General features: G+C 46.6%; 1 protein-coding gene across 1 annotated transcript in view; it reads left to right on the top strand.

Moving 5' to 3' along the window:
* kif26ab (kinesin family member 26Ab) overlaps positions 1 to 15511 on the top strand; it is a 61657-nt gene that overhangs the window by 26093 nt on the left and 20053 nt on the right. Inside the window, exon 4 of the mRNA XM_084568963.1 lies at positions 2988 to 3208. Coding sequence (XP_084425089.1) covers positions 2988 to 3208 — 221 coding nt within the window. The remainder of the gene's footprint in view (positions 1 to 2987; positions 3209 to 15511) is intronic.

The following is a 15511-nucleotide window of genomic DNA, read 5'->3' as shown; positions in this document are numbered from 1 at the left end:
ACGAGGGTTTCCGTTGTTGGCCCGCTGGTTGCCTGCTGCCATGGCCTGCTCCATTGCCACCAATTTGAAGCCCAGCAGATGATCTTGGCTGCTGCTGCTTCGGTGCAGCTGGGCTCCCGCGGCAGTGTGCCACAGAAAGCGACGATGACAAGAGAAGGAAAACGATACAGGAAGGAAAATGAAGGAAAGCTCCCACTCGTGCCAAATTTGGAGACAGTCGAATATTCCGTGGCGTTGGCTTGCAGACATTTTCCGTGTTATATGTTTGTCTTTTTCTGATGTAGTCTTAAAATTGTTAGAGGTGGATTCTCACCTCAGCAGGTTTCTGTTGGTTACAGAGGCCAGCCAAGCACGACAGGCAGATTAACACAAGGCCTATTTCACCTCAGCAGTAATCGTCTGTTGACTGCTGGGATCAAAGGTCACAGGGGAGTCCTGGTAGTCTCGGGGGGATGATTGTATACTGATAGAATGCTGGTCTACCCTGCTCACTTCAGACTTCATAGAAAGCACTCTCCCAAACCCTTTTTCAATTCTTCACTTTTTTCCATTATGCCCCTTTCCTCCCTCCTCCCTCCTCTTTCCTCCTCATCTTTTCTTTCCAGTGGAAAACCAAGGTAAAGGGATCAGGGAGGGCTGGGGTTTAAAGGGTGGAAGGCCAGCTCATTACTGACTTTTGGTGCAAACGGCCGAGCACACATGGCTCCACTGACACTGTCTAATTACCTGACCAGGGGATAGCTCATACTTTTCAGCCAGAATCAGGGCCAGTCCAGGTCCAAGGCCACTGAGAGCAGCTTGGCCATGGAGCTTAAGTCCCCTGTCTTAATTCCAAGGGGAATACTCTTTGATAGGGCACCATGATGAGCCCAAGCCTGTGTGTGTTTGAGTCTGTAGCCCCACCTGCGACCAGCTGTCCCTTCGTGCTCCTGAAATCTGCCGCCACTTGATTTTAAAGTTGCCACTACACCGCCTCAATCAGCGACAGACTTGATGAGCTATACACATCGGTTTCCTGTACGGCTGCGTGTGAAGTGCTCCGGCCTCTCGTGCCAGCGTGTAATGGGTCTACTCCGCTGGTATGCGCCGAGTTCCTAACCTGTCACAGACACCAGCATGGTGTGAGGCTTTCCGCTCTGGCGGCTGCGTGAGGATCTGTATTTGGCTCATTTCAGTTTGCAGACAGTTTTTCCATCGTGTGCTTCCGAAGTCATAACTTCACACACTGCGGCTTGATTTCTGGCTCAGCCTCTACCATGAAATCTCAAGAGAGCAAGAGCAGGGCCTTTAAAACAAGGCTGCGATCCTTAACTCCGATAACAAGCTCAAAGGAAAGTAATGGGAAAGTGGGAATGGGTATGAAGACCGTGCAGCAGCCAACGCCAGCCCAGTGGAGCTTTTCTGGGAAAAGACATTGCAGCCGTGCTTTAGTATAGCAACGCATTGTACTGCATTTGAAGCAAACAGTGGAACTCGGAACAAGAGCCAAACCTCTCATGTGAATGTTAGAATGCAAGTATGTCTTCACATCCTGATGTATAGCATTCAGATGTCAGGTTCACCATATAAATAGTGCAGCTGTCAGTCTGTGTTGACGAACGGCAGATAGTGGAAGGCCAGTCGCTTTATAAAAAAGATTGTAAAGGATGTTATTTGAGTTGCCAAACATGAATCTAGGGCAAACACAGAGGTGGTAAATATGCAGAGGGCCTGAACTATGTTTATAATACATATCCTGTCAAACAGCACCGAGGCTGCTGCTGCTGCTCCGTGTTTTGCTCAGTCCAAGGTCATTGCTGATTATACAGTGTCCATGTGTCAGTGTAACAAATGTTTTCAGGAAAACTTTGGCCTTTATTTATTTAATTTCAGATACTGAAAACCCACAGAACCGGTTTTCGTCCGGCGCTATTGATCATTATCCTGTAGGATGAACTGGCGGCTCCGGTGGGGATTAACCTTTTGTCAGTACGATGACTCCGGCCCTAGTGCAGTCTCAGAACTGGCTTTTGGCTCGTATAATTAGCTCTCTGCACTCCCTCTGTCTCTCCCGGAGCAATCAGTACAATGATTGTTGCAGGCGTCACAGCTCTGGCTGACCCTCTCTGTGCTCCATCTTCACTATGCCGTGTTCGCCTTGACTTAACCACCAGAGAGCCAGGAGACTTTATGCAGTCTTTTTTTTTTTTTTTTTTTGTTAAAGTATAAATATTAAGATCTGTGTTAAAACTTTTTCGTCTGTATCTATATTTAGAACTTCATATATTATGACCTTTTGTTAACGTGCAACTACAATACCATAGTTATTAGACACAGTACACTGAACGTTTTGTATCTTTAAAGTGAGTTTCAAGTTGTTGCTTTGACTTCCGGTACAATAGCCGAAGGGCTGAACCAGATGAGGCTCACCTCAATTTACCCCTATTCAATTACCAAGCTTCCAGAGCAGGGTGTGCCCGAAAAACCACAATTCAGCTATCCCGCAAACATTTCAGCTAAGGAACAAATCTCACCTGTCACGTAGTTGTTCATTATTTACTGCCTTTGAAACTTGCTCCGACAAAGTCTGACTCAACGGTGCAGGAAGACACGTTCCTCGTTCCTGATGAGCAAAGTGCCGAATTAGCTACGGAGGTATAGATATAATCGAGAGGGGAGCGGAGTGAGGTAAATCGCCAGTGATTTAATTACTAATTAAATGTGGGTTATCACTTAATTACAGTAGGGTACAGCCAGAGAGAGCTCCTTAGTGTTGCCAGAATCCGTGAATGTTGCAGCATCCTTGCTGTTATGTAGCGGGCTCTCTGCTGTGGATACTGCTGACTCCCCCTAACCGGTACTGGCTGCAGCAGCTGCCCATCCATCTGTGGCAGAGGAGAGCAGAGGGGGAGTAAATGGAGTGGAAGGAAAGTGGGCAGGAGCAGCAAAAAAAAAAAAAACCTGTACGCTGTTGTTGTGGTCTTATCTCTGTATCTGTGTGTCAACAGGCCCATGGTTTGATGGGGGATGCAGACAGTGATGTCACAGCCGCGGAGGCCCCAGTCACCACCATGACCAGCGCCGCCAGCATCCTCAGCAGCAGCAGCAGCAGCACCCTGACGCCCTGCCGACTGAGGAGCTCCAGCCAAGCGGGACTCCCAGCACCCGTCACCAGTGCATCCACCTCCCCCTCTCCTTCCTCATCTGCAGCGGCCTCCTTCTTCATTAGGTAAGCCCCTCCCCCTCGCGCTGTCAGATGATGGGTTCTGTCAAGACGTCGAAAGATTAGATTGAGCTGTTATGGCGTGAAATGTGTTTGCATACACACCTGCGTGCATTCAGCCTTTCAGCATGTGCTGATTTACACGAAGGCAGCTGAAGAGGAGATATGCACAGACTCGCCTTCAGATGTCTGGTTATGGTTCACAGTGTCCACCTCCATGTGGGGCGCCCACCTCTTCCACCGAGATGTTGTTTTTGCCATGCTTGACTTGCAGCATGCCGTGGGATGCACATCATGGAACTAAATGAACCTTTAGTTACAGGCACCAGTGCTCATGAATGGATAATAGAATTACATAATTTGATATGAAGAAGGAGTGTCTCACGAAAGGGGCTTAGGTTAAATCTGAGTATTGTCCTGAGGCATTTTATCCTTTGTTATTTTTTTTCTTTATTCAGCCTAAAACAGCTTTTTGGATTTTTCCTCTTCGGGCAAAAGCATATTGGATGCTGCAGTGCAGGGCTTTTATTTGGTCATTCAGTGAAACCATTTGGTCCCTGTGTGTCTCAGGCAGAGGAAAGCTTTTTTTTTTTTGTGTGGAGTGCTTGGCTCTGGTGTTGTTGCCCTGGAGAATACTTCACCCTCTCCAGGCGGGTGGATTGCTGCTGAAATGTGCTATATTGTCATTGATAGATTCTCTGGCAGGCTGGTCGGTTCATACATTCCCTGCCTCTACTCTCCAAAGAGTGCTATGCTGTAATGAATGTTGGCCAAAGGGAAGCTGGCTAAGAATGATGCATAGGACTATTGAAGGCCTGCACCACGGGAGGTAGAGGAAACCGGTGAAGGGACTTGTGGAGTGTGACAGGAAGCCCAGGGGGGATCAGTGTGGAGCTTTCTTCAGAATGGAGTTTGCCTTGCCAGCGTTCACAGTGTCAGAGCGTATCAGTCTGACCACGAGGCCTTTCCTCTGACTGAGAGGACCTTGCAGATCCTTACATTAATTTGCAACTTCCTATGTGTCTTTCTTCCCGTCACAAGAGCAACGTCGGCCCGAACAACAGCGAGGTGTGTCCCTCTGCTAGACAGGGTTAATTCCTGACACTGATGTATTAGTTCTCATGTTTTCTTTGGACGTGAGCTCAAAAAAAAAAAGAGTAGCATAAAGAACTTTTTCTAGCCATTCAGAGTGTGCTAAGCGCAGGAAAAACGAACAAGCTGGACTTGTTTTTTCCCTTGCAGCGGGTCCTGGTGGAGCAGAGGGGGTGCAGAGGGGGTCCCACCTTTCATTTTGTCCGAAAGATAATTTGCTGCCAAGAATGCAGTGTTTTACTTGGCCCACAGAAGTACAATGATGATGGGCCAGCCTTAAACAGCATTCTGCAGATACGAAAAAAGGGGTGGCAGAGATGCACTGTGCTTGATTTGAAGCACACCCACTTCCTGACCCTTTTGCAGCTGTTGCCTGCAACAGGAATATCATCATCATCATCATCATCATCATCGTATTGTTATTGTTTTTCTTTGTCATTACTGATTGAAATAGACGTCCCCAAAAGTTCAAAAAGAATTGAAACAATCAGAAATTTATTTCTTCAGTTGTAAAAAATAAATTGAAACAGATCAAATTAGTGCGCTTCGTGTTTTTTGGCTTGATTGAAAACTCATATCTGATTAGTATTCTTTTTTTGTTCTCCAAAGATACAATTAGCGGGACGCGTGTGTAAATCCTGAGAGCCCGCGATGTTGGGAGCAGAATAACCAAACAGCGGTTTTTACCCCAGCGGAGTTCAGAAGGCTCCTTCGACACTTGTCTGACATTCACTAACGCCGTTCCACTCAGAGATGAAATTTTAATTAGAACGCAATTAGCTAAGAGTCTAGCGGCGCTAGCTAGTTTGTTGCCGAGTGGAAAGAGGAGCATGGCGAACAAAAGCGATCCAGTGTTTCATTTTTCATTGGAAAAGCAAGTCAGCCGTTCTACTGGCTAAAAAGGAGAAGAGCATTTTAATTGTTTCATTTAAGACGTCTACTCGGCTGAAAAATAATTTTAAGAAAAAACGTCTGATAAATGTGGAGCCCTGCTGGTCAGAGTCAAATATTTGACAATTGCTATGTACGAATCAGTAATGTGTACCACTAGATTAATTATTTGAACCCCCATTTTAAAAGAGAAACAAATTACTGAATTATTTGTCTTACAATTTTTGCATTAAGTTCACCTTATTATATACAGTATGGTTGGGTTTTGGTTTGACATCCCTTGGCATTATTTTAGGAGATAACCGATTGTTAATGTAATTCGTGTGGAGACATTATTAACCAGACAGAGCAAATTATTAATTGAAAGGAACTAGTTATTAATTCAAGAGGGCATATTACCCATTTGTTCGCATGAATTCATTTGATTTACAACATCTTCCAGGCTGAGTAGACAAATCTCAAAGTGCTTTCAGTCTCTGTGTCCTTGCCTTAGTAAAATGTTCCCATTTCACAAATATTATCTTTTGATGCATCCATTTTTCTGGAAATAACCAACGTCTTTGATCGTGCTGTGAATGCGCCTTTCAAAGCATTTGTGAAATTCCTGTTTTTAAATGTGCTCTTTTATCTGCTTCCTGTTTCCAATTGTAAGGAGGAAGCCTGAAACCAAGATGACCCCGGGGTCAGCAGTGACCAGTTGTCAATTAGACTGACTATACAGTCGCAGGGAGACAGGACGAGTCAGAGGTCACACTCTGGCTGGATGGTGTGTGTGTGTGTGCATATCGTTACGTGTCTATGGGCATGTCATTGTGGGGTTAGGGGTAATGAATTTAGAGCCATGTGTTCAGCTGACTAGCACGTTAAGCACTGATTGCCTTGTGACAGAGCATATGATTAGTGTATTGACACAGCGTTGTGTAATGAAACCAGGCGGAGCCCACAGCAGGGGCTAGACGGTGTGGCTAACAGCCGCCTCGCAGATCCTTCTACCCATCTTTCTGTTCCATTAACACCTGCTGATTGTGACGGTGCGTTTATTACTCGCCGAGCCCGTGGGATTTCTTTCTACACACTGCTGAGAGGAGTCGGCTGCACAGTTTGCCGCCTGCTTGGATCAGTGGGCTCATTTCAGCATAGCAGCATGAGACAGTTTCCATGGTCTATTGTTGGTCCCTTGTTTGTGTTTGTGTGAAAGGAGGCTAGTCGAGTCGTCACTTTGCTGCCTCACATTTATCATGCGCTGAGAGTGGATGATTAAATCATTATTAAGATGCGGAGAGATAATGAATTGAAGAGTCTTGAAGACACTGAAGTTAACAGTCAGTGGATGTAGACTTCAAAGGTGGCACACGGGCGGGCGGGATGTTGCAGGGGCAGGCCGGACAGCTGTTTGCTGGAATGCAGCCCCGGAGGACTGTCAGGAGGAAGTGGTTTTATGGTCATCCATCGCTCCCTCGCAGCTGCTGCCCAGGTGAGTGTTTGTGCAGTAATGACTGTGATTGTGCAGAAGGAATCCTCCTGTAATTGTTGCAGCAGGGCCATTTAGCCTCGGCTCGCCTGCACACACAAGACCCTGCCTTTGTGTCAGCAACACTCACTCTGCCCTTCATCCCCCAGGCTGCTCTGAGTAACCATAGAAACAAGTCATTAGCTTGTGGGAATAAAATGGGTCTGATTTTTCTTTCAGAAGTGGAGATTGGAAATCAGGAAGTTGAAATAGACCTCTCTACTCCACTGGACTGTAATTTAGTCAGAGGGAGTTACAAGCATCTCTTCAATGACGAGTCCTGCGTGTTGCAAAGGGGGAACTCTGCAGGATCACAAGTGCTTGTTCTTTGTTCTGAATAACAAATGTTGGTTGACCAATCAGCCATAGAATGTGGCTGTTTATGAAGTTTGCGCAAGTAACTCGGCCACTCCGTTCTGTTTGGGTTTCTGGGGGAACACAGTTGTTCTGTCAGCCCTCTTTCACAGCAGGGGAGATTCACACAGAGAGGCTCAGCGCAGACAAAGCAGGACAGTGCTGTGTTTGGTTGGCTGTGCTGTGACTGACAGCAGGAATCCCTGTTACTGACAAATAGGCAGGACAGATTACGCAGAGGGGTCTACTCAAAACCGTGGATGCGGCCCACATGGCAGGGGGATAGAGATACGGAGTGGGACAGTAGCTGCCTCGGATGAATGTGTTTGTAAATGTTGTCATTCCGAAGGCGTGCTCGCACTGATGCTCCTTTCTGAGAACATCAGGAGCAGGAGGTTTGTACCTGCGGAGAAGAATATTGGATTCACTGCCATGGGAGTCAAGTAAGTTATGTTACACACAGACAACATTGAGCTCACTTGGATTTGTGATGCTCTTATTCTGTGTGTGGACAACGTGTAGGACGTGCATGTCTGTGTTGGATTGTGCTCTGTGAGCTGCAGTGGTATTATTCTCTCTCTCGATTTATCTATCTCTCTTTTCCGCTCTGTAGAATGCGCAGTTTTGTGCAGTCGGAGTTACACTGTCTGCTCCCTGGAGGTGAGAGGCTAATGGTTCTGTTGTCAAGCCACAGCGAGATGGATTCCACCACCTAAGAAAGTGTGTGAGCAGAATGTGTAGCATGTGTACCAGAAATCCCGGCTCCATTTTGAGGAAGCAGCCACACTGGAGCTGAAATGTTAATACTACCGCTTCCTCCAGAGCCTGACGAATAAGAATTGATTCATATCAATCTGTTGAATCTCAGAAACACATGCCCAGGGTAGCGAATGGCTCATCAGAAGTATTGAGTGGGTGGTAGTCGGGGTGGTTGAGCTGCTCTGTGGTATTTGTCTTTGTTTACTGTTGGATAAAACACCAGCTGGTATTTTCCTGCCATAATCAGGCTGATGGGAGTAATGGCTGCCTCTGTGCAGCGGCAGACTCGGTGGTAGCGGCAGCTGAGGCCAAGAAAGGGCTGGAGCCTGTTGATAAGCCCAGGTGTGAATCTATCCGAGGCCTGTCAGGCACCGTCAAGGCTGAGGTGTTGATGGAGATCCAGTCTGGCCTGAGAGCCTCAGGGATCTGTACGAGGTACAGTAGATTCATCCCACTACCCTCATGCACCTTCTCATCCAACCGCAACAGCAAAATGCCTCTTCCCTCTGACTCATAATCCTCCATCATTCTCAGGTAGCAGACAGTTTTTTCTTTTATAAATATATATATATATATATATAGATATAAAGATAGAGATTTAATCACTAGTTGCACAGGGGTATATGCTGAATTTTGCATGAGACGTCCGAGATTCTGTGCTCAAATTATATGAAGAGCAGCAGCTAGAGTGCTGATCTTGCTGTGGCGGATTCCGCTGCCACTTTCTGGGGGTCTGTGTCTCCCCCGGAATACGATAACATGGTGTGATGGTGTTGTGCCCCCTGCAGCGCCGGGGTGATGGGTTCTGTTGGGACAGTTGGCGTAGAATCACTCGGGCCTGTCATTATGACTGGCAAACAGCTGCAGTGATAGGAAACAAAGAAAAGCTGAGGGCTTGTCGCAGCCTTCGCGAGGGATAACCTCATGCATTTTCCCCTCTTCGACTCAAATAAATCCCTGAGTCAGGAAGTCTGTCTGGGCCCACTCACATAGCCTGCAGGGGGGCAGTGGAGTTGGATGGGGAGGGGATGACAAACAAAAGGGCTGAAGTGCTGACTCAAGCCTGTGCGCTCACCCTGGGTCCTCGTGTCCTAAGCCCTGTGGGGAAAGGGGGAAGCACTGCCGTCCACTCCTGACAGATTCCTTTCACACATGGAGGACTGAATAAATGTGGAGCATAAACCTCTGTTCTGTGGGCTTGTCATGTCATTTCCAACAGGGCTGCTTTTGTCACTCAGCAAGGTGGTAGTGACGGTAAAAATAAAATAAAAAATGATTTACATGTGGGCAGGAGAGGTCACGCCCTCAACATCCATCCATTTCCGAATGTTTGCCTGCCCACGTCGAGCCGTCCCAATTTAACTAGATAACGGCTCTGATAGCTGCCCACGGGGCTTCACGATCAGTGCATTAGTGTTCAGTTATCGTACTAGCCTGCCCCCAGCCTGTTGAATGGATATTAGGCATCAGGGCTGTGGGGGCTGAGGGATGCCATCTAAACCTCTTTAATGCCCCTCAGTGAAAGGTGTCATGCAAATGGAGTCTATTATCCTTGTCATTACAACCGCAGTCACTTCTACATTGTGTTTGAGACACGACGGAATAAGAAGGAGCGAACTCCCAATAGCTGATGGCAGGGAATGTGCAATGAGGATTTTTATGACCTTTTGTGTGCAGTTTTGGATTCGAGCCTGTGGCCTCACGAGCCCCCGCGAGCTGCCTTTATGTCTTACAATCTAGAAAAAACAAAGATGGCTCCTGGTGGGGCTTCTCAGGCATCACTGCCCCTCAGTGCTCAGCCACGGCCTTCTATTCAACATGAATAACTAAAAGCTATGGTGCCTAATCACTGGAAGTGGGTTGATTTCCCCAAACGCTGGCGCTTTATTTTATTTGAGAAACACACACACATGCAGCCAACCAGTCCCTCTGAGTGTCAACTGGTAGGGCTCTGCTTTTTTAAGAGTGGAGTTCAAATTACCGCAGAGGGTAAGCCCATTGTCAGGACAGGGTGGTTTAGCATTTACCTCATCGCCCGCAGCATCAATAGCTGAAGCGTTACATTGTAATCACAGTGTCTTCTTTATTTAAAGCTCCTTCTGTAGGTTGCTTGGCTGCTGCTGTGGCAAATGTGTGAAATGACATGAAAATGCCAACTGTGGAAAGTTTTAAAAAAGGGAAATTTTGGGACTAACGAGACTAATGAAATGTACTGGTACAGTTAGTAGACAATAAGCTGCAGTGCTTTTTCTGCAATATCATGTTTGTGTGTACTAGAAAGAGAATTAGAAAGATTAAGACTAACTGTGCAGGATATTGTGTCCCACCTCTCCGTGTCCACTTGAGACGAGTCAGCAGACTGGCCACACGCAAAAACCGCAGTATGAAATAAAATAAAAAAGAACTACAAAGAGTAGTTTTACGCGCTCTGTGTTTCTGTTGCGGCTTCCTACATGCACATCGCCGTGAATGGAGAGGATTATAGCCTGTAATCGGTTCACGGCCCAGCACGCGAGAGCCAGCTGTGGTGTGCTAAAAACCCCCTTATCCCCATGTACGCTCTATGTAGCCCAGTGAGTATAGCCGTGTGTGTTTCGGTGGTTGGCTTTACGAGTGTGCGATACAGGATGAACTGCTTTAATTTGAATAGTACGGTTGAAGTCGCCGACTTTTTATTGGCTGTTCTCCATTTTGTCTGGATTTTTCTTCCCAAATACGTCCATGATGTGTTTATTGATTCGCATATAAGACGTTTAGCTCCATCCACTACTCCCACGTCCATCTCCCTGACAATACGGCTCATTTCGCTTGACTTGGACCCCCTCTAGTTTTTGTTGGGTTGCCTATTGACTAGAATATAGATGAAAGATTAAGAAACACATGTTTGAACTCCCTTCCCCCTGCGTCCTGTCTCTCTCGACGGCCCACTGATTAATCACCCCCAAATGTTCTCAGCAGCCTGCGGGCCTGTTTGTTGTGATAGCCTCTGTGCGGAGAAGTGCAAATAAATAATCGCTAGGTGTCTTGCCCTGGCAGCAAGTGATTAATGAAGCGGAGAAGTGGAGCAGAAGTATGCTGACTTTTTCCCCTCTGCATGTCTCTCCCACACTTATCATGGTCTCAAGTTGTTATCTGTTGTGATCCCAAGTTATGAATTAAGGCAGGAAGACGTAATATTTGATTGAGGAATACTCTTGCGTCAATAATAGTCCCCCGTTTGTCTCTTGTGTATCAAATATCCTGCCTCCATTGTGTGCTTGAGAACGGAAACGTCACTCAGCCGGGCGATGACTTGACGACAGCGCCAAGCGTTTCTGCCTTGAGAAGAGCTGCCTACCTGAAGTTTTCAAGGGAAGACGTGGGTGGGATAGGTGGGTGAATCGGAGTTCAACATGTGTATTGAAAAATGTGGAGTTATTCCAGTCTCTCTGCAGCCTTGGAGAGGAGCGTTGCAGAAATACCCGGAGCAGTGTCTGAGAACGGCTCTGGAAGAGATGAAAGCAGCTGTTAATCTTTGTCAGCAGTGCCAGAGGTGGGGAAGCTGCAGTCTGTGGAGCAGGGAGGAACATGTCTTCATTATCATCTGTCACCCATCAGCTGAAAAGTGAATTTTCTTCAGAGACTTTCACTTTTGCTGCCTGAAACCGTTTTGACATAATAGCTGCGCGTTTTGCCTGCTCGCATCCGTAAACAAGTCAATTGCTAGAGGTTTGCCTTCGATGACCTTTTGACTCTCGTTGCAGGTATTTCCAATTCTTTCCTCAAGGGGTCTTAAATTGATTGACAAATATGTCCTTTGTCCACCTCTTCATAGCCTAATGTTCAAGCTAGTTAAAGCCACATTAGTAAGACGTGATCCTGAATGCCAGACAGAAATATTGAAATATCCATCCTTTGCTCATGTTAAGCCCACCATAAGCCCCTAGCTTAGCAAGAGAGTTTTGTGGCCTTTCAGTGTGAGGAAGGGGCGAATTAATATGACTTGGATGATGGGTGCAGGGTGGTCTTATGGGCTGCGAATGCACCACAAAAGCTCTTCAGTTTACTTTGTCTGCCTTATGTGAAAAAATAATCCCCTTCTCCATCATAATGCAGTTAACCTCACTGTCGGAGACAATGAGCACCTTCTTTGCACTGCACTTCAGGAACTGATTGCCTGTTGGCATGAACAGCTTCTCCTTGATCTAAAGTCCAAAGCCACAGAAGATGGATCCGCTTGGGTCTCTTGATATTTCACAACCAGATCACAGTAAAATGAACAAAGAAGTTGTTTTACCTCAGCGCTGATACAAGCCAGCGCTTAAATTTCCGATTTTCACGCTGATGTACTGTAGCACCAAACCAGGCTTTCTTGAATATTGATGAGTTTTTTTTTTCCACATTTTAACGCCAACTGTTCCATTTATTCTTGGCCGAGTGGGGATTCCCATCGTTGGGAATAAAGCAATTCCAAGCTGGCTGTGGCATCGCCCCAGCCGTCATTTTTCCCCCTGATTCTTTCTCAGGCAGAAAATGATTTACCTCCTTGTGGACAGCGCTTCTCTGGCACAGAGCCAGGCCCTCTGATCGCAGAGAGGGCTTGGCTGTACACCCCGCTGCTCTCTCTGTCACCGTCTCTGTCATTCTGTTTCCACTGCACTTTTCTCTTACTGACTACCTCACCCAGTTTTTTCTTTTCTAACGCCATCCCCACCTCTGCGATTCCTTTTTTTTTCTCCCCAGTTTACCATCCGCAATTCCCTTTCTCCCTCTATGTTTCAAACGATCCTCCATTATTCAAGCTATTCTCTTGAGGATACTCTAATCCCCTGTTTTCCACCTCAGTCCACAGGCCGTTTGAAAAGAGTTGTGAGGAGACCGTGAACAGGTTTACAACCCGTGGGTAGAATTTAGGATTTTATTTACGGAATGCTGCATTTTTCTCGCTTCCTGTGACAGGAGGGCTCTTTGAATCCGCATTATGACACAGCGACAAGTCGCATGCAGAAGGAAACATCACTTTTGGTGGGGAATCTATTCTTTCTGTGGCAACACATTGTAGTCACAGATGTTACATGAATGCATTTGCCCTTACCTAATTGGTTGGGGATTGGTGCAGTGAAGATGTGTGTGCAGCCTTGGGCTGTCAGCAGTCAGCACACAAATAATGCTCCATTTGATATTCTGCGTCCAAGGCCAGACACTGTGCGGGAACAAAAGGCTTGTTGAACACCTTGTTGGAACAAAGAGCTTTTCTAAAAGGCCTGGGTCTGATGTTTTTTTGGAACGTGTCAGGCAGGATATTGCTCCACTAACTGGACATCACATTCATTGCTGTCTGGTTTTGCTGAGATTCATTTATCTATTTCAGAGGATTTATAAAAAAGTCTATAAATCCTAGCCTGAAGGTGTTTGGCCACTTCGTGCAAATTACTGCTGTGTAAACTGACACAGGAGAAGGGAGCTCTACAGTACCTCCAGACCAAAACAGCCAAGCAGGAGGAAACAGGTTCGCAGTCAGTCGAAAGCTTCAGAGCTTTGGATTGATAAGACTCAGCTGACAGCCAGATAAGCCTGTTAGTTCTCTCTTCCATTTAAATGTATCTCGGGCTGCCAGAGGAGGGAGGAAATGCATTTTTCAAAATGACTGGAAAGATCTTGGTTTTGGTTGATGCTAATCTGAATCTGAATGATAAGATAACCACACCGCACCGAGGGAAATGTCGCCTTCTGTATCTCCAGGTGGGAGCTTTTTGTGGCAGCTTTCTGTGAAATATAATTGCACATTTTTGGTCCAATTAAGAGTTGCTCAGCCACATTCCAATATTAATCCCAGCGTTCACGGTGCTGTAGCCTCAGGCAGGCAGTTGTTTTGAGTGATTTAGGAGAAGGGAGAGGAAGTGAGAAAAACTAAATTAATGTTTATACTAGAGTGTCCTTGATTGCAGGAAGACTTTAGAAAGGAGATGGGCTCATTACCAGACTAAACTCCTCTGCCACAAAGGAGGCTCGGATCAGCTTAGTCATGCATCTATCAGCTTGTTCTTCTGTTACCCTTCCCATATCTCTAATGCTACGTCTCAGGTAAATGTGCATATTTCTTTGGTTATTTTAACACCTTCCGTGAGCTTTTCGTGTTGGTGTAATTCATATGTTTATACATGATCGGCCGCACATCTGGAATAAGCTGACACTTCCAGCAAACAGCCCTCTCTGAACCACTGAAAAAAACCAGCTACAATGGGTGAACTCTGAGAAAACGTTGATGGCATGGAAGCATTCGTCTCATTTAATGATCGGCATCCTGGCCTTGCTAATAAATCTTTTCCGGGTGGGCCCTCTCGCTGCCAGGGCTGGTTGGCAGAGTATGACATCATCTCCCCTCGCCTGCGAGCCATATGAATGTGTGTGCGTGTGTTCATAGGCTGATGTCATGGCTGCTTAATCACCATTGAAGCTTAGCGGCGGCTGGGTCAGGCTGTGTGTGACCTGGGACGACGAGGCCAGCGCAGAGACACAGATTTGCTTTAATCCCGTCCCAAAATTGGCAGAGCACGAGCCACGCAGCGATGTCTGTCTGCACTGTGTCTGAACTGAACTGAAGTTGTGTTTCTGCAACAGCTGGTAGATTTATGTTATTCCCCCACACCTTTGGGGTAGAGGGCTGTTTGATCCTGTCAAGGGCAGCCCATCAATAAGGCTGTGTGTACTGATTTTAGCTCTGGGGAGGTCTTCTAATGATTGTCTTTTGACTCAAAACCACAACCCGATAGACCAACGCACATCGAAACCAGGCAATCATGCCCATCTGCTGATATGGCATGTTGGCTTTGCAACATTTCCAGCACGCGGCACGGATATAAAGAAACCACACAAATGCCTTTGCTACTGAACCCAGGGTAAATTCTCAGTGTCTCCAGCGAGTGAGTGAGTCGGACTCATTGTGCTGTAGTCATTATCACTGCATGGTGTTCAGGCTGGCTGGAGCCCAGTATTCCCATCTCCATTCATGAAGAGCTATGCCGGTCTGCTAATCAGCAGCAGTGGGAGACTCGCCGTGGGTGGGTGGCTGTGAGAGGGGGGGGGGGGGGGTAAAGCATCCTGATATCACCCCCAATGATCTGATCCCCGCATGAATGGCCAGAGTGGCCTTATCTTGTCTGTGGAGTGAAAAAAGAAAAAGGAAGGAAATGTCAACAATGGTAAATGTGGCCAACGTGATAATTAGCCTCAGAAAGGCGCTACCTAAAGAGCCGCGTGGCTAGCCTAGAAAACAGAGGCAAATTTGCACAAACAAAGCTAATGGGCGTGCCCGCTAATGATTCTCTGGGGCAGAGGAATTTCTCTTGTTAATTTGACAAAGCTTTGAAAGAAAAAGAGGCTGGAGTGATTATTGACAGCAGGCATAGGTGAAGCTTTGAAAGCAGGAGGTGAAAAAAAAACACATCCTCTCCACTCTCTCTGTTCCGCAGTCATTGACCTGATCTCCTCCTCCTCCCTCACTGTCGCTCCCTACATAGGTGAGGAGCTCGAGATGTCCTTTCTCGAACAAAGGCGCCAGGAGACCTTTTCTTTAAAAGGTGGTTGATTTTACATCTGTCTTGCTCCGGCTCATTTATATATATATGTATTACAGTCATTATATGTCCCTAAGGTCTGTTCATAAGGAGACAGTGATGGAGCTGAAAGGCCATCAGGACAGTTCCAACTGTGACTGGGACTAT

The sequence above is a fragment of the Chelon labrosus genome, assembly GCF_963514085.1.
Source record: "Chelon labrosus genome assembly, chromosome: 20".
Lineage (NCBI taxonomy): Eukaryota > Metazoa > Chordata > Actinopteri > Mugiliformes > Mugilidae > Chelon > Chelon labrosus.
This window is presented reverse-complemented; position numbering and strand designations above follow the sequence as displayed.